Here is an 18,912-nt window from a genome sequence, read left to right on the forward strand (position 1 = left end):
GTAGCGCTGAGCTAATACATATAAGCTGAGGTTCTTCTTCCATGAAGCAGCTCTGTTGTCCTCTATGAATATTTTCAGTTACAGGCTGAGTCATTTCTACCTTCTCCTCTCTGTCAACGCTCTCTGGTTTCATTTAAAAGAGTCAATTGTCAGATATTGTCCAAGATTAACCTTCAGGGTGGATATAGCTCGCTAGCAGCCTCGCACCAATGACTTAGTTGACGTCATCATTTACCTGGAATGCTTTGCTTGTAAATAAAAATGGCTCCGTCCGTGTTAAAATATATTTTTAAAAATTTACAAAACTAAACAGCCTACAGTATTTTTACAGTCTTTATTTTACAGTTAAAATATGTGTTTATCAAATAAAGTCTAATGCTTCAACTAATCGGGGGTCCCTTTAAGAAATTTTCTTTGACTGGACCCGTTTAAATTTTAATTGAAAACCCTTCTTTAAAGGGACATGTCATGCAGAATCCACTTTTTTAGCCGTTAAATAAACTTTATTGTGAACTTTATTGTGCGTCTCTACGAGAACAGAAACAGAAAAGTTTAAGTTAGTTCCTCACAGTGCTGTGTAGATATCTCTTAATATTCTGTTTAGGTCATTATTTTTCAATCCGTTCAGTTTTCTCTATTTTCCAGGACATGTTCTGAACTATTACAACACAGTATTTGCTACAGAACTTCTAAATAAGGTCTGGACTTAACAACTACAATTTAGTGGTCTTCATTCTCCTCAGTCTGGGTCAGACTCTGTTACCAACAACCAAAGTGTTGAAAGAGGGACTTGCAGAGTTACAAAAAAGAGGAGTTCAGGCCAAAATATTGCAATTCCACTATATATAGACTCCAACTAAATGATTTAAATGTGAAAAAGAAGGATTTAGAAGCATGATATGTCTACTGTAACTGACAAACAGTTCTTTGTGACCTTTTAAACATTTCTCGTCCCACTGTTGTCTTATCTTTTGTATTCTTCCTTTTAGTTGTGGTTCTGGGTCTCCTCTGCACTACAGAAATCAGCAGAGCAGGATCATTACCTCCTCACCGGGAGGTCACTCTCGAGTTAATTCCCCAAGTATATCCAACATGGCCGCCCTAAGGTGAGTTTATTTCACCTTACAGAACGTGAAACTAAAGTTCAGAACAGATAACCAGTAAAGGTAAAGAGAGGTTTGTCATGTTTACTCACTAATGTTTATGAATACTAATCCAAAACTGCATTTCATCTGTTCCTTTTTTCTTCTAATCCCAGCCGTGCTCACTCTCCAGGCATGGCGGCTCCATCCTTTTCAGGTGCATCTCGCTTCAACACCACTTTCCACAGCCTGTCCCCTAGAGGGCACCGTGGTTCATTACCCTTAACCAACAGCACTATTAATGAGACGATGCCTACGCCAGACATGGAGCCCATCGTACCCGACCTGTGCGTGGAGCAGCTGTGGAGTGAGACCGTCACGGCAGGCTGTCACAAGTAATAACCAGCAAAGAGCCATGTTGAAAACAGACGCAGACATTCAGACTTGAGCCATTTAGAGCAATGACAGTGATTAGATGGATTAGTGATATTTGTATTTAAATATAAAGTCGTTTCTCTTTTTCTAAATGATTGCCTTTGTTAGATTTTCAGTAATTTTAGGGCACTTGAGACTGCTTATGTAGGAAATGCATACATACATTTTTGTCAGATTTTGCTTGTCAGATAACCTTTTTATGAGTAAAAACAGACAAATGAAAAACTTTCTTGTAATATTGTGTTAAGCTGCTCTTCAATCTTTTTTTCCCCTTCAACATGGTCAGAGAACCACAACCAAATGTACTTTCTTGTTTAAAATAATTACTAAATTCTGGTGACAATGGTAAATGTAACATGATTGTTTAAAAATAAGAAGTGTACATAAACAAGGTAACAGTAAAAGTTAAGAGAGTAACTAAAAGCCTCTTTAAGGAACAATAAATATTTAAGTATTTTAGAAATCTGTAGAAATAGATAATGCATTTTTAGGATTTATTTTTCTTATTTATAGGTGTTCAGCTCTTTTGTTTTAATAAATCTCGTTTCGTATTCACAGGGAGATGAGCAGCCAGGCATCTAAAGTATTCATCACTTCTGACCTCTGTGAGAACTGCTACCTCTGTTTCCTGGTGGAGTCTCATCAGCAGCTCAGGTCAATACATATACATATACATATACATACCGATATACATGTACATTACACAATGTCCTGATTTACAGTGGGAGTGATGCTTTTGTGTAAGATTACAAGCAGCTGTAGTAAACCGTGTGACACTTTGAGCTGTACTGGTGTAGTTTGTGTCTACGTTTGTTGTTATATTGGTTTTTGCATCATAATTAATGACCTTCTTTTCAACTCAATTTCTTGTCCATGTCAGCTGCAGAGAAGCAATGTCCTTTCTGTGACTCTGAACAGACTGACATCACATTTACAGCCACATCACATTTAATTAGCTGCCCTTAAACTTGGAGTACACACTGTACTCATTGCAGACATTTAAAGCCGATTGCTGAGATGTTTAAATTAATTCTTGGACAACAGTTTTAGGCTGCAAGCTTATATCAAAAATTTGTTCAGGTTATTACAGATTTTAGAATTATATAAATAGTGGAATCTGGACCTGTAAGTGAACATGCCTTGTGGCATTTGCCCTGTGTTCAATCAGTGAATCACATTGAAGTTGATGCCCTGTGCCTCAGTAGCATTTCTTAAAACGGATGGGTAATATATCTTGAGCAATTATGAAAACCCCTCAAATGTAGTTAAGAATGTCCTCTTTTTACTAGGGGTGTAAGAAAATATCGATACACTGAAATATCGCAATATTTCATTTCCCGATACTGTATCAATATTCTAAAGCCCTGCATCGATTTTTTATTAAGGTTTAAAATGTTAACTTTCCTGCCAGCCATTCATTTATATGTTGTAGTTCAGCCTCTGACCGCTAGTTGGCCGCAGTGAGCCAGCCACTTGGCTCCTCTACCTCTTGAGGTAAAGGCTATTGTTAAGTGTTGGGTGACCATATTGTAAATTAATATTAAAAACTAAAAGCTGCAAAAATATATTTTCAAACTATTTATTGGCAAATTTAGTCTAATAATTGAAAACATGGATGAAATAAGAAATATGAAACAAATAAAATAAAATGCATACAAAGCAGAACACAGCTAAATGTATCAAAAGTATGTCTATGTAATATTAGAATTTTCTGAGACAATGAATTTTGTTTTTTCATTTTTTTCCAGTAAGAGGTTTTTATTTAATAGAATATTTGGACAAAAAAAAAAATCGCAATATATCGCCTTGCTTACATTATCACAATATATCGGGATATATCGTATCGTGACTGCTCTGTTATGATATGTATCGTATCACTAAATTCTTGCCAAGACACAGCCCTACTTTTACTATATTTGTCTTCTCTTTTGTACATTCATCTGCTTAATGTAGCTGTGGATGTTATATTTACAGTAGATCATATTTTTCTTGTTTCAACAGATGTGTTAAATTTCTTGAGAGCAACGATACGTCTCAGCTCATCTTCCCCTCTGTGACGACAATTCCTGCCAAAGATGCTGCACCTCTGCAGGTACATTAGTGTATTCAAGATTTTTAAATCTTAAAACTAGGAGCTGTAACTGCACAGTACACTAACTGACCACGAGGTACAACACCTGTACAGTCTTATGAATATTTCCCTGCATTTTTGTTCTTGTACCTGAAGTATTATGTTGGATTTTTGATCAGACTAAACAAACTATTTGAATTCATGAACTTGAGGTGACTTTTAAAGACTGAACAATTTGTCAGTAAATTGGCAACGGTCTATTTTAGTCAAGTAATGAAAAATGTTAATTTGTTAAAATTGGCAGAGTTTCTATAAAAAAGCTGTTCTGCTCCTCAGAGTATAGATGCCATGTTGGTTCTGGAAGCATGTGGCAGTCTGGTTCTTTACACAGGAATCACCAGGGTAAGTACAGCCTTTAGAAATATCCATAACTGCCATTTGTTACACTGCCTTACGTTACAGTGTAGATTATACATTTCTTATAAGAAATGTATAATCTACACATTTCTAAATCAGGTCCCACAGTTATAAAACTGATTTCCTGGTGTCGTCCTAGGTCAGTAAGGTGTTTCTTCCTGGCCCATTGTCCCCCACCTTCAGCCTTCCCAGCCAGCTCCCTCACCTCAGAACACTAGGGGAGAATGTTAGCACGCCTGCTAATGCTGGAAACAGACACATCCAAAGACTTGAGGTACCAGTTGCTGTTTGTACTTAATGCATGGCCAGAGTTTTATCGCTATAGTTTATTTTTTATTTTTTATAGACAGTTTTCAGAAAAAAAGGTCATTTATTACAATTATGGATACTTTTTCTTTTACAATTTATATAATGTTTAACAAAAATAGATTTTCTACTAAAATTCTACATTTCTACATCCATGAATTTGTCTTATTGATTGTTTTCTTCTTTCATCAGCATTACTATTTTTTGTGTTTTTCTACAGGACATTATGCCTTCTCCAGTATCTGAGCTGGAAGGTTCAAACAATAAACACCATGAGGCATCATTTTTTGAAGAATACACTTTTCAACAAGCCACCTCCTTCATTCATGCTTTACGGGATCCTGTTTGCAACCAGGTCACTCTAGTAAGTTTGTGTTTGTAATTTAAAAAAAAATCAAATGAAAATTTAGACTTCAGTCTCCATTGTTTATTAATTTTTGTTATTTAACTCATCGATAAATTTTATGAGTGTCGTGGACACGTCAACAGTGTACAACAACAGTGTGGAGAGACAGTGACAGAGAGAAGCAGAGGCACAGAGACAGGCCAGGTTCTCTGTGTTTCCTTTTGTTGCAATAAAACTCAGCTGATCATCCCACATGAGTACCTTCATTCTTGGACCACGTATTTCTGTCTTTGTTAAAAAATTTTTTTACCATAACAATAAGCTACTGTAGCTCTGTGGTCAGTGCCATGGTCTTGTAATACTGAGGCTGTAGGTTCAGCTCAGGTTTTGTCAGGAAGGACATGCGACGTAAAACAATTCCCAAATTTTAAGTGTGAAGTTTGCTTTCTTTGGCAACCCCTGCAGAAAGCAGAAGTTGAAAGAAAAACAACAATGATATGTTTGTATATGATTCACTGATGAAGCCTTTTTAAGCATGAGATGCAACTCTGGGTTAAACTTGCGAGTGTTTTCTGATGATATTTAACATAAACCAGATTTATTTTGAATCAAAGTTAATGCTTTTTGTTCCAAAACTGTAAGATTTCTGTTTTCGTTTTGGCTGAAACACATTAATTTGATATTAAATTCATTTTTAAATAGATCACACTCAAAAAATATATTTGCAGCATAAGATACTGAAGAGTCATTAGTTTTTATTTTATATCATAAAATAAAGGACAGAGAGTCTCTGTTAGTGTTTTGTACAGTATGTGCATGCATGGTTTTCAGGTCAAGTAATATGAATCATATAAATGAATGAGCCACAGCACAACAATATTTGTTTTCTTTAGTTCCTGCCTTATGTGTTGTGCATGTGTCAACCTTTTTAGCCTGGAGTATTGAGTCTTGAGGAAAAAAAAACAAACACGTGTGATAAAGATTCATAACAGCCTGAAAACATGTTTGGCTCTGCTCTTTAAGTGAATGATGCTTTAGTCTGAAGAGATGTGCGTCATTTGTGGGGTTTTGAAGCCTCAGGTTTGTGCTGTCAGGCGAGTCGGTTATTTTCTCATCAAGGTTTGTTTCTTTAAATGACCAGTACCAAGCAATTTGGATATACAGTACAGGGACAATAATGTTCCAAAAGATGCTGGTCTACTAACCATGTATAGATTATAAGAGCAATATCGTTTGTTTTACAAGTTGTGTGTTGGGGTTATGAAGGCTTCTTTAGAATAATTGATGATTTTTAATGTTTTTCTAAAAACACAGTGCCTATAAAAGTACCTTAATGTGTTGCTCTAACGAAGGTCTTTTAACATAAGCTAAGTATTCTACTGTTAAACACAAACACCAGTTTGTGGTCCAGCACCAGTTTAATTGGTAATGAAGAGAGTCACAACAAATGTATAACCTGTGTGTATCTTAGCATTTTGGCTTTTGAAATACTGATGTTTTTGGCAAATTTGTGTTTACTTAATTTTGCTAATCAGTTTATTTACCTTTTATTACTGAGTTTCTTCATCCTATTTTGTGACTTTGTCACAACTAGACATTTTTTTTTAATAATGCAGAGGAATGTTGTTAGGTTTCAATTTATCTGCTTTATTTACAGGTTATACTTATGCAGAGCTGAGTATTAAATTTAATTACACTATGAAATTGGAGTGAAATGGGTAAAATAATTTCTGTGCTTTGTGTCTGTCTCTAGGAGCTCAGCAGTGGCACAATGCTGAGGATTTCTATTCCTGAGATTGCTACGTCTGAGCTGGGTAAGACGCACACACATGCTTCAAATGAGCATGACTCGTACACAGATTAAATTAAAACAAAATGGCTTCTGTTGTAAGGCTAACTGTTAAAAAAATAATTAATACATTTTGATAGTACCCCCCCTTACCGCACACAGATGACTGAGTCAGAGCAGTTAGATCCTTTTTAATTAGGTTTGAGAGCTGCTCTATGTTTTACAGTGACGTATAATCTTGATTTACTGAGGATGCCATCACAAAGCAGACACACATTTACAGTAATTAATCTATTACGTCAGTGTCCTCTGCAGAAATTGTCCTTTCTAAGCCTTAAATAATTATTTTTGTGTGGCAAACATGCACCTATAAATGAAATCAGTTGAAACTTTTGTTTACAAAACAAAAATAATAATGATGTAGAATTGGGTCTTTTGTTAAACTAAAATTAGAGTTGATGGTTTGTGTTTGTTACATACAAGTTGAATGTGATGTATGGACATCTAAGTAATTTACAGTACAAGCAGGGTTTGGCGGTATTGGCAAAATAGATCACAATTAATGTTTAGCCAATAACAATTATTATGATAATTTATTAGATTACAATTGCAGCAATCAGTCAACTAACTTCTTTATTTTAAACAGCCACACCCCACATTATCTCCTTCCAGCACTTTGCTGCTCATAAGAATCAGATTGACTGAGTGCATCGTGTATTCTTGGCCGAGTAGATTTGTTTCCAGCATTCACTGGAGAAGAGTTTGATGTAGCCGACATTGCCTCAGTTAGCATTGTCTGACTTTTTTGTATTCCGGTTTATGGCTGTGTTTCAGGTGAATAAACAAATCTGTAGTGTTAGCGTTAGCTCTGCATTAGTGTTTGCTCTGCATTAGAGTAAGCTCTGTGTTAGTGTAAGGGCCACATTAACATTAGTGTAGCTCTGTGTTAACATTAGTGTTTGTTCCACATTATCATTAACATAAGCTCTGCATTAGCACTAGTTCCATGTTAGCATTGGCTCTGTGTTGGTGTTAGCTCTACATTAGCATTTACTTGTATTAGTCGCTAACTGTAGTTAGATACACTTTGCATTTTGGGCAGTTAAATTGAAGTTCTCTGTTGTCTTTGTTGTTCATGTCAATGTCAGCATCATCTCTGTTGTTTGTATTAAAGTTATGAATTTTAAACTAAAGTTAGATCATTTTTTATTTTAAACCTTCAGTGTCACTCGGGTGTTTGCATGACTTTCTTCCCTAAGTTCCTTTCTGGTTCTACTGCTCCCTGTTCTTAAGCTATCGATTGACTAGAAAAGACTTTCCTCCTCTAATGAAATGGCATTTATCCACCTCTTTCTTGACCTTTCCTGCTTCGGATGTCCAATTAATATAGCCTAGTGATGTTGATTAGGAATCTGATTGGTCAGACATGGTGGCACTAATTACTGCTTCAGTGTTTTTTTTCCAATGCCACAATGTCTTCCTGTAATTTTAAAATTATTAGTTGTCTGTAAGTCCAGGTGTGGTATTCTACCAACTGTATTTCCTGACTGAACTTCTGAATCAGTAGGCAAAACAGTGGTTGAGGAAAGCTATTTTTTTTTTTTTAGCACAGAATGTCCTCTCTGATATTTGACAAGTTGAACATATAAAAAATATAATTGTGAGTTCATTTTGTTACATTTTAGTGGAACAAATAATGGCCTTTATAAATATGATGATCTAGATTCCTGGTATTTAAATTTGTAAAGCAAAACACTTTGTGTACATAAATTCAGGATAGGGCTGCCACGATTAATCGATTAGTTGACGACTAATCGATTATTAAAATAATCGATGACTAATTTAATAATCGATTAATCGTTTTCTCTTTTGTTTKTTKTTGTTCTTTACTTTGTTTTTCTCTCCAAACTGCTTTGACACCTTCCACTGCCACATCTGCCTTTCTGTCCTTGACACACATGCACAGTAGTGGTAACTGGGGTAGGCCATGGACGTCACAATTATACAGACAGGCTCTGGTATCATGGCTACCCAGCAACGGAGCTCAAAAGTGTGGGATCATTTAAAGAAAATGAAAGAGAAACCTGTTTAATGCGATATCAGCAAGGCAGAACTTGCCTTCCACTGCAGTTATTTTTAGTTAGCATGTAGCTAAAATCTAACGATGGTTATATAATAGCAGCTGCATTCTGGCGCGATAAGCTCTATGTTTTCTATTCAATTAACATATGATCCGATTAGTCGATTAATTGAAAAAATAATCGGTGATTAATCGATTATAAAAATAATCGTTTGTGGCAGCCCTAATTCAGGATTATATTTGAAACCTTAAACCACAATTACATTTTTTTATGCTTAAATGTGCACACACAGCATAGCCACGATTTGGCTCCTCAACTTTAATGAGCCTTTAAATTGAGGCTTCACACAAAAATGTAAAGATTGCTTTAGTTAGGTAATTCGCTGGTTAACCATTGATGTAAAACTTTGTGGGGGAAAAAATAAAACTCATGAAAAATGTATACTGAAGTCAAGAAATCTAAAGTTGATCTGCAGTTTTCTGATTACATTATTAAATTCTGTCTTCTCACATTGGTCAACTGTCATAATGTCTGCTCGTTCTCTTTTCTTCTGGATTTTTTTTTAGTGAGAAAGTGCCTTCAGGCAATTCGATTCATCTTGCCCAAAGAAGCTGCTATGAAGGTTTGTAAATTTAAAGTGTTGGGGAAAATGCATGCTAAGTCTGTTATTTGTGTTTTAAGGCTAACTTTGTTGTGATTAAGGTTGCAGATAAGTGAATGGCATTGGATTTTTTTACATGTAAAATATATATTTTTACTCTAATTTGTGTAAATTGTGCAGGTTTTGGTGAAGTGGTACAACATCCATAATGCCCCTGGAGGACCCAGTGCTCATGCAGAGTGGAGCCAGTTTGTCACATGTTTTTTAACACTCATGGGCTACAACACAGAGCGACTGGCTTGGACCCGACAAGTAAGTCCCCGTTTGAGTTCCTTCTCTTTCTCTTTTAATTGTCAACAATCAGTTGCACTTGAATCTCAGATTATACCGTAGTTTTTCAGAATAGATTTTAATTGAAAAGTGATTTGAAAGTTAGAAAACCTTCACCTAAAATGTTTTTAGCATTAACACGTGAAAATACTCTTATTCTCTACCATCTGCTCTCTTTCCCAAGCTGCATTTTGAAGTGCCTCTTTCTCCAGTTATTGCAGCGAAGAAGGCTCGTCACTCTGACCAAGGCTCCGATGAGGTGCGTGTGTTGTAAGGATCGATTATCAATAGGCAACAAACAAGTTATAAACTGATAGTTGTGAACAAACTGGTCCATTTCTAGGGAATAATCATTTTAGCACACATGACAGGATATGTGCAGGATACTGAGACATAAGACATGTTGTAAAGAAGAACACAGTAAATGGTGTTTGTGTCATCACTGCGTGGTGTCTAAATAGGCTGTGTTATATATAAGGACTGAATGCAGAAAAACAGACATTTAAAGCGATGTTCTAGTCCTCATATTGCCTTAAGATGATTTTCCTAAATTGCCCTTAACTAAATGAGATTCCCTAAATAATTAGTGTTTTGTGTATGTTCTTGTTAAAACAAACATGACTATAAAATGTCAATCAACTAGAGGCTTACAGTGGGATGTTTTTGTGTCGTTAAGTTGAGGAAAAACGAGTCAGCTTCAGCTAATATGTAGTTGATGTAGTGTAATAATGTCCAGACAAAACGATGAGAGGACCAGAATACATGTTGTTTGCAGCAGCATGTCAGACCACTAGAGGGAAATTTGATAAAAGTTGTGCTGCATGTTGGGGAAGTCCTCCTTTTCCATGTGCTGATTAACAATTTAAGGATTACTGAGACAAATAATACTTTCAAATTTTACCGATTCTATTTTTGAATATCCAGTTTTGGTTGTCTTTATCATCATTTTCTCTCCTTGCTTTTACATGTGTTTTTTCTCTGTAGGACTGGGACTACTTGATGTCTTCTCATTACCACCATCAGATAATTTTCCAGCCTGTCTGTAGTTCAGTGGAGTCCAGTGATGCTGTTACCACAGAAACAGAAGACCTATCTTCTGTATGTAACTCTCTGTTTACGTTAGTATGTGGTATGCTGCTGTATTTTCTGCAAACAAGATACAGAGTGTAAATGGTGGGACAGTTCTGTTTTATTGGGTTAAACTATAATAGGGATGCATTTTATTTTGAAAAGACTTGATGGTAATATTCTGCTTCTCATTTTTGTCTTTAATATTCCACCAATATTTCTTTCTTTTTTGTTTAGGTGTCCTCTGCCTCCAGTTCATCTCTGAAGCTGGAGAGTTCAGCTCCTCTTTTCCCTCACATTCCTGCCCTTTTCTATGTCCTTCATCTGCTGTATCAGGAGCTGCAGCTGGATGAGCTGCACAGAGCGCGAGCTTCATCACTGGTGTGTCTGCTGCAACAACTAGCCAGGTAACCAGGATTGTTTTGTACTTTGTTCTTTTCTTTTTAGCTGCTACAAAGCAGATAACATGTGGCTGATTAGGGCCAGTGAGTGAAGTGTTTGAGTATATATGAATTAAAATGTGGAGGGGAGAACAAATGGTCTCTGTAATAAACAACTGTTACCAAAAATGAGATGAGAGCAGTGTCACCGTCTACAACAAACACAGTCTATTCAAAATTGTTCTAAACTGTGCTGAACTTTCACAATGGGAAGGAAAGAGGGAACACAGCTCATTGTTTTAAGTGAAAGTTTGTATGTAATCAAAGCCCTTCAGTGATTTGCACTGAGTTAAACTTTTACAGACTGTCAAGTGACTACTGTCAACAGTGACCATGATGAAAGAAGAATAGATGAAGTGGGAGAGTGAAGTGCTCTTCACAGTATTGGACTGTATTGTTGTGATGTGGGTTGCATTTAAGTATAGTGCAAATTTTACTCTTTATTTTTAACTGGTTAAGCATAGAATAATCCATATTGTTTAGTTTGACTTTATGGAAGATTCTTTTAATTAATTAATTTTTTTAATTGCCATAAAAAGATTTCAAATTTTAGTTTTTTTCTGTAAGTGGTAGTGACTTGAGCCACCAATATGTTTTCCATTGAGCATAGATAATGTGATCTTTTTATGTCTCGTAGAAAAAAAATGTTCATTTTTTATGTGAAGAGGAGTTTTAACTGATTTGTAGTTTTTAATTACTTTTGTTCTGTGTTCAGTGGCAGTCCAAAACAAGTTAAATGCCACAAGAGCTGTTAAGAGAATGTCAAGCTATTTTTGAAATGGTGCTAATGACTTTTCAACATTTAGAGTCCAGTTGTGCAGCCGTAGGCACTTTTAAAATACACACCTCATGATTAAAGTATTGAAATATTTTAGTTTTGCATTAATGGAAATAATGCTTATGTACACTTTGATCTGTTTAGAAGAATCCAGAATCTGAACTGTAATGTTTTGGGCCTCTACATACACTGAGTATGTAGGTGCATTTATGTGTTCAAATTTTGAGTGTTTTCTTTGTGTTTACAGAGACCTTCAATTAGAAGAATATGTTGATCTGTACTGGAGAGACTACCCTTCATTAATTAGTTCCTTTACAGAAAGCTGCATCATAGACCAGGGTAAGTTTCTTAATAGCTTTTAATGGGATTCAGGCAGGAAACTAACAAGACATGTCATTGTGAAATAAATAAGGCTTGGTTGCTAATAAAAACCAGCTCCACAGTCCATAGAGTTCTTTGTATTTGTGGAGGCAATTGCGAAATAAACATATTATTTTGTTACATCTGTATCCAATTAGGTCTTTTAATGGGGAGAGTTGAGCTCTCTTCTGTTCCCTTGTCCTTTTGTTGCCTCGACTCCATCTTTGTTTCTCGCTGTGTTCCTCCTCAGCTGTGATTGGTCAGATGCACCATCCGTCCTTCTTGAGCGCTAAGCCTCCATGTGTGTTCAGCTGGCTCAGTAGCTGCTTGAGAGGAGAGGAAAGTCCACCTTTTCCATACCTGCCTGGCATCTGTCAGAGGACCAGACTGATGGTTCTGGTATGACCAAAGCTCATATTTAGTGTTTTTAAGGAGTTAGTATGGTTAATTGAGCTTAGTGGTGTATAATCCTGGTCCTCTAGAGCTGATATCCTGCAGGGTATTTCTGTGTTTTGATATACCTGATTTTGAATGATTGGGTAATTACCAGGCTTCTGCAGAACTTGAAGTTCATTGACTGGATCAGGTATGTTTTAGGGAAACGACTAAACCATGCAGGATAGTGACCCTCGAGGACCTGGATTGGACACTCCTGAGCTAGTGTTATAGTAAAGCTCAAGGATATTGAGTTCATTGCTTATTATATCTCATACTAACCTCATAATAATTTAAATCAGATCTCTGTGGGGGTCACGACATCAGTTGCCCTTGTTCTTTTTGCCTTTGAAAATTGCTCTTTGTGACATTCTGATGCTGCAAAACTGATAGTGTTTTATGAAAAAAACAAAAAGCTAATATTTTAAAGGTTTAGATGCCAAAGTGCATGCATATTATTAATCCTATGATTTCAGGATATCAGGATGTAGCACTGGTGATTTTTGAATTAGTCAATAATGGATCCACTTCATCAACAGTTTGTATTTATTTGAAAAATTGTAACAATATTTAGATAATTTAGCTTCAGAATGATTGCTCTAACAAAATAAAGTAAATGTTGAGACAATACTGTCTTAAATTAATGCAGGTGACTTATTTAGGATAGAAATTTCAAACTATTAACAAGGTAAAAAATGTTAACATAAATCAGATTGTCTGGGTAAGTGCAGTGATCACACTAGAAAGTCAAATTCTACATAATAAAATAATTGTAAAGTGTTTTTTTTTAATTCTCTGTTCTGTTTTATTTCACAGAGTTATGCTCTTTACATCATTGGAAATGAAAATGCAACTTCAACTAATGAATCAAAGTACCTCCTTAAACTTACAGCAGGTATGTTTAGTTGGATTTTGATCACAAAATCTGAACTCTTCAAAACAAACAAATATATATATATATATATATATATATATATACTGTGTGTATATATATATATATATATATACTGCATATGTATTATACTGTATATATAGTATACTGTATATATATTTATATGTCTTTCATTTATTTAAATTTTTTTATGCTGCATATGATCTGGTAGCAATTTTTATTTCCTCAAAGTGCACCTGAAACAAAATGTACTACAGGCTTGTAGACTTTTGTGTTTCCAAAGTTTATTTTCCATGTTATTTTGTTTATTTGTGTGTATGTGTTTATGATCTGCCAGTTCTTTAGTTCCCTGCTTAAGGGCTCGGCGTTAAGAATAAAAAAGGTGTGTGATGCAGGTTTTCCAGTCATCCAATCATCCTTTTTTTTTTGCGACAAACCCAGTACCTTACTTTAGTGGCAGTCATCACAGCAGATTTGATCTGTCATTGTTCCTTTGTGACAAAATTTAGCTGTAACTTTGTGGGCAGTGTGAGAACTTTCTTAGTGGTTTTTGGTTTTGTTTTGTTTTCCTTTTGTTCATTTGTAAAAAGCCCAATTGCTTTTAACTCAGTCAAAATGCCTTTTTGCACTAATTTTAGTAGCAGATTCATGTAGGTTCTAAATGAATATAAATTTGATTTAGATTTGGAACAGTTTTCTTCAGAATCTGAGCTGCTGTAATGCACCTGATTAAGCAATTGTAAAAAAAAAAAGGCAAATGTTTTGCTTTTTTTTGCTGTTTATTCTTTCTTATCATTTCCTCTTGCATGATTTTTAGGTCAAAAGTCCTGTGCTTCTGAGCAGAACTACAGAAGGTAAAACAAGCTTGCTAAAATGTGAAAAGGACTTTTAGTTTTCAGTTTATTGAGCTTTTATTCTGTAAAACATTGTATGCAAATGTTTAAGCTGTTTAGACTCGTACATGAAAACATTTAAAATCATACACTAAGCAAATTGAGCTCAAATAAAAAGGGTTCATGTTTTTAAATTTGTTGCAACTGTTTCCTCATTGTGCCCTGTGATATTATTATTTTTTCAATGAAATCTCAGTAATGTTTAACATTTTTTCTAGACAGAGCAGTGTGAAGGTGAGGTTTTCCAGTGAGAGTCTGGCTGAGCAGCTGGTGGTCTGGCTGACTTCACAGGGTAGGAGAAGCATCTTTTCTGTAGAGGATTTTTGTTTTTCTTCTTTTTAGACAAATCTTCCTATTTGGCCCCAGAATGATTCACATATTCATTGAAACTAGAATCGTTCAAAGAAAACCTGTATCTTGTCAAGTTCTTAAAACTCATTTTCCATTTTGGTGTATAATTCCAAGCCTAAATGGTCACATCTCTCATCCTTTCCTTGTCGTTGGTGTAGGTTTCACCCTGAAAGACTTGGAGTCTGTCCCTTTCGGAGTAGCTTTGCCTATTAGAGAGGCCATCTATCGATGTCGTGAACAGCCATGTGCTGATTGGTCGGAAGAAGTCTGCCTGCTGATTGGGCGACAGGACTTGACCAAACAAGCCCACAAGATGACCCTGGCAAAAAGCAAAGCCGTAAGTGTCAAATGAATAAAGAGCTGTTTTGTTTTGTTTCTCTTTAGTCATCCAGAGTACCAGGTGTCCACAGTCAATTATATTTTCATTCATATATTTACTAAAAATGCTATAAATGTGGACAAAAGTGCACGTTTTAGGTCTTTAAAGATTTTAGTAATGTCACATTAATGTTTTATTTGGTTTGAAATTGTATTTAATGTGTTTTAATTAGAAAAAATGAAGACTTGTCAAATATTCAGAGTAAATTTCTATTATTTATAAGAAGTTTTGTTTTTAGGTACCAGATTATTTCATTATTCAATGATGGCTTGCCGTGTACAAACCACAAGAGAAACTTTTTAAAAAACTGTACCTGAAATTCACAAGATTTGGTGATTTGTAAAAACTTTTCCAGTCTGTAGGTTCAGGACTGTCCTTGGAGCCCCCTGCAACAACAGAAGCAGATGAGGAAGAAGATGGGATGTCAGACATCATTCAAGAGGTAAAGATTTATTTATTTTTTTACATAATTACTCTGTCCGTTTTTTTGAAAAGAGATTAATTTCTTTAGTATAAACTCTTCAGCAAAGAGATTCTTGAAAGATTTATTCTTCCCCTCTTTCTCCTCATCAGGTCACCGGACTGATCTGGAGTCAGGATCTACGAGTCCAGGAAGTGAGAAGGCTTCTGCAGAGCTCCAGGCCGGTCCGGGTCAGCGTTGTCCAACTACCTGAGGTTTCAGACCACGAGTATATAGAGGAGAAAGAAAACAAGTAAGTACAAAACAAATGTGTCACTATTTACTCATAGGATACAGATGTTAACAAGCAACCAAACAATGGTTTTAAAGTGCAACAACCTGTCCTCTGTTCTCACCTCATGTGTTTTACAGTTTCAAACTTAAACATTAATTTTGTTATTAAAGTCTGTTTGTTCAATTCTGTGTTGTTGTCTTTCTCAGACTTCTTCAGTTGTGTCAGAGGACAATGGCTCTTCCTGTTGGCAGAGGCCTTTTCACGCTCTTTTCTTACCATCCTGTACCCACTGAACCTTTACCTGTACCAAAACTCAACCTTACAGGTACTGAGGACGTGGTGAAGCATTAAAGTTATTTTTTAAGTTTTTTTTTCCTTTTAAGAACAATTATTGTTTTCTCTAGTCATGTTTTATTCTACTAAAAAAACAGGAAGACTTAGAAAACCGTGAAGTAAAAACTCATGAAATAGTTAGATCAAAGAGATTAAAAAAAAGAGTTTAATTTAGCAAGAAGATGAGGTGTTTGCATTTTTGTAAAGATGGGGGATATTATTAATTTAATATTAATGATAAATGAATATGTTTTTACTTATGTCTTTTTTTGTTGTTTTTCTTCTCTCCAGGTCGTGCTCCTCCCCGGAACACCATGGTTGATCTGAACAGTGGAAACATTGATGTTCCTCCCAACATGACCAGCTGGCCCAGTTTTCATAATGGAGTAGCAGCTGGACTTAAAATAGCCCCAGCTTCACAGGTTAGTCTGAAACCAAGTTAGAAAATTCGTGAAAGCATGCTTACTAATAACAGTACTATAACAACTACTACTTTTGTTACTACTCTGTACTGCTGGTTACCAAGTTGTGAGTAACAGAAAAGCAGCTCAAATGTTTTTAAAAAATTCTTGTATTTATTTGGCTCAGACAAAAAAGTGACTAAATGCTGCAGATTAATGTTGTACCATAGAGAACAAAAAAAATGGATCACACTATTTTTACTTGAATGTTTCTACTTCCTCTAAAAAATAATTTTATTTCAGATAAACCTATAGCAACTGTGACTGTCAAACAACAAGCAACAGTTCAGACTTATTCTATGTTGACTTTTTTGGCACAAAATGTCATCAAGCAGCAACTGAGGGTTATTTTAAATGTTGCTAGATTAATGGGAAGTAGTACGTGTGTGAAATTTACCTAGGTTTATGCTTGTTGGTAAAGAAATTCTTAACGTGCTCACCTCTTTATATCTTTCATACATTTTGTCAGAGCAGCATTCATTAAACACTGACTTGATTGTTCATGCGTTCACATCATTTTACATTTATCATTGTAAATACTAAAACACAGTCTGAAAACTAACTTGTTTGCCTTTCATTTTTAGTTTTATCATTACTCTGTTGCAATTAAAACAGTATTTTAGTAACTTACTGTTTTTTTTTTGTTGTTTTTATTGTTTTTTTTCCTTTAGGTGGACTCGGCGTGGATTGCCTACAACAAGCCAAAAAGCCCTGAACTGGCTAATGAGTATGCAGGCTTCCTTATGGCTTTGGGACTGAATGGACACCTCACCAAGCTGGCCACGCTCAACATACATGACTACCTCACCAAGGTTAACACATTTCTGCACACAGAGAAGTGTCCTCTTCCTTATTGCTCAGTTTCCAGTAGATGGAGTTCTACATTAAACTTTTTTACAGCACTTTACATGAAACTGTACTTGTGCTGATTTGCTTGGAATAGCATATATGAAGTACAGGTTAAAAGAAGAAACACCCCTTTTACCCTCATTACCTTGCAGACACACAATATGCTCAACTCTCTCTAGATGAGTGTAAATGAGGCAGATAAACTTGCATCAAAGCCAAGCAGCTAGTCAAAGCGAAACTCTACCTTCTGAGAAATTAGAGAAAAGACACATATTTCCCACTTTAAGGTGAGAAAAACAGGATGCTGCAAGCTAAATCTTATTTCACCTCAACCAAATCATTTTCATAAAGATACAGTTGAAAAGTAAAAGAAACCACTGGATCACAATCTGTTGAACTGTCTGTAGACTGATTTATGTTTTGTCTCATTTTGATTCAGAATGTGAACTTCAGCTGGAGTTTGATTGTTTAAGCATTTTCACCATTTGTCAAATATATGTGTGCTTTAAAGGAATAGTTTAAGATTTTATTCTACTACTACTTTTATAAGACTACTACATCTTCCTGTGAGCTTTTAGGAAACAACAGTTTTAACTTTCAGCTTTCAAACTGTAATTTATTTTTAGCATAATGATTATATGATGTGCATTTTTTTATTCACACTGACGGACAAAAAACATTTTGAAACAACATTTACTGACATAATTTCATCTTTTCTTTGGACATTTTTGGATAAAAACCAAAAATATTTAAAGTGTTACTTAGAATATGTTTTTACAGAGTGATTTCCTGGCAGATATTTACTGCTGAAGAACACAGTTTAGTCAAAGACAAATGAAGTGAAAGATGGATGGAACTGACAGTCATTAGTGTAAATAAAAGTTGTGAATGTGGTTTAGAGTGAAGCCTGGTGGTTCTGTATTTGGTTTTAACTTGCATAAAACAATTTAGAGACTGATCAGTTCATTAGAATTGTTGTGGTTTTAAAGGGAATGTAGTGCTTCTGAACATGTGAGCTATTTAGTTTTTGCCCTAATATTTTACTACTTGAGCTCAAAACGACTCAGTGAAATTTATAATTTTTTTCACACATTGTTTTTGCCATTAGTAAAAAAAAATAACAGATGACTAAATTGTATAGATATAGCTTAGTTTAAAATACTTCTAGCGCTTTTAAATTTGGGCTGTTGAGAACAAAAGGAACATATACAATCAATAATGTGTTTTCATTAATATCACAATGGAAAAGTTCTAGTTTACAGTTGTGGTCAAAAGTTTACATACACTTGTAAAGAAACATAATGTTATGGCTGTCTTGAGTTTTCAATAAGTTCTACAACTCTTATTTTTCTGTGATAGAGTGATCGGAACACATACATGTTTGTCACAAAAAACAGTCATAAAATTTGGTTCTTTCATAAATTTATTATGGGTCTGCTGAAAATGTCACCAAATCTGCTGGGTCAAAAATATACATAGGTACAGCAACAAAACTTGTCAATTTTGGTGATGTAGCGAGT

General features: G+C 35.2%; 1 protein-coding gene across 1 annotated transcript in view; it reads left to right on the plus strand.

The window, feature by feature from the left end:
• Nucleotides 1-18,912, plus strand: part of anapc1 (anaphase promoting complex subunit 1) — a 49,540-nt gene that overhangs the window by 8,574 nt on the left and 22,054 nt on the right. The window contains exons 10-33 of the mRNA XM_014005177.1: nucleotides 990-1,106; nucleotides 1,259-1,477; nucleotides 2,076-2,171; nucleotides 3,519-3,609; nucleotides 3,925-3,990; nucleotides 4,145-4,279; nucleotides 4,532-4,675; nucleotides 6,411-6,471; nucleotides 9,094-9,149; nucleotides 9,309-9,440; nucleotides 9,643-9,717; nucleotides 10,443-10,556; nucleotides 10,764-10,933; nucleotides 11,992-12,083; nucleotides 12,355-12,503; nucleotides 13,356-13,434; nucleotides 14,249-14,285; nucleotides 14,543-14,616; nucleotides 14,834-15,012; nucleotides 15,410-15,496; nucleotides 15,628-15,767; nucleotides 15,956-16,074; nucleotides 16,374-16,504; nucleotides 17,215-17,355. Coding sequence (XP_013860631.1) covers nucleotides 990-1,106; nucleotides 1,259-1,477; nucleotides 2,076-2,171; nucleotides 3,519-3,609; nucleotides 3,925-3,990; nucleotides 4,145-4,279; nucleotides 4,532-4,675; nucleotides 6,411-6,471; nucleotides 9,094-9,149; nucleotides 9,309-9,440; nucleotides 9,643-9,717; nucleotides 10,443-10,556; nucleotides 10,764-10,933; nucleotides 11,992-12,083; nucleotides 12,355-12,503; nucleotides 13,356-13,434; nucleotides 14,249-14,285; nucleotides 14,543-14,616; nucleotides 14,834-15,012; nucleotides 15,410-15,496; nucleotides 15,628-15,767; nucleotides 15,956-16,074; nucleotides 16,374-16,504; nucleotides 17,215-17,355 — 2,704 coding nt within the window. The remainder of the gene's footprint in view (nucleotides 1-989; nucleotides 1,107-1,258; nucleotides 1,478-2,075; nucleotides 2,172-3,518; nucleotides 3,610-3,924; nucleotides 3,991-4,144; nucleotides 4,280-4,531; nucleotides 4,676-6,410; nucleotides 6,472-9,093; nucleotides 9,150-9,308; nucleotides 9,441-9,642; nucleotides 9,718-10,442; nucleotides 10,557-10,763; nucleotides 10,934-11,991; nucleotides 12,084-12,354; nucleotides 12,504-13,355; nucleotides 13,435-14,248; nucleotides 14,286-14,542; nucleotides 14,617-14,833; nucleotides 15,013-15,409; nucleotides 15,497-15,627; nucleotides 15,768-15,955; nucleotides 16,075-16,373; nucleotides 16,505-17,214; nucleotides 17,356-18,912) is intronic.

Source organism: Austrofundulus limnaeus, unplaced genomic scaffold (genome assembly GCF_001266775.1).
Source record: "Austrofundulus limnaeus strain Quisiro unplaced genomic scaffold, Austrofundulus_limnaeus-1.0 Scaffold28, whole genome shotgun sequence".
Lineage (NCBI taxonomy): Eukaryota > Metazoa > Chordata > Actinopteri > Cyprinodontiformes > Rivulidae > Austrofundulus > Austrofundulus limnaeus.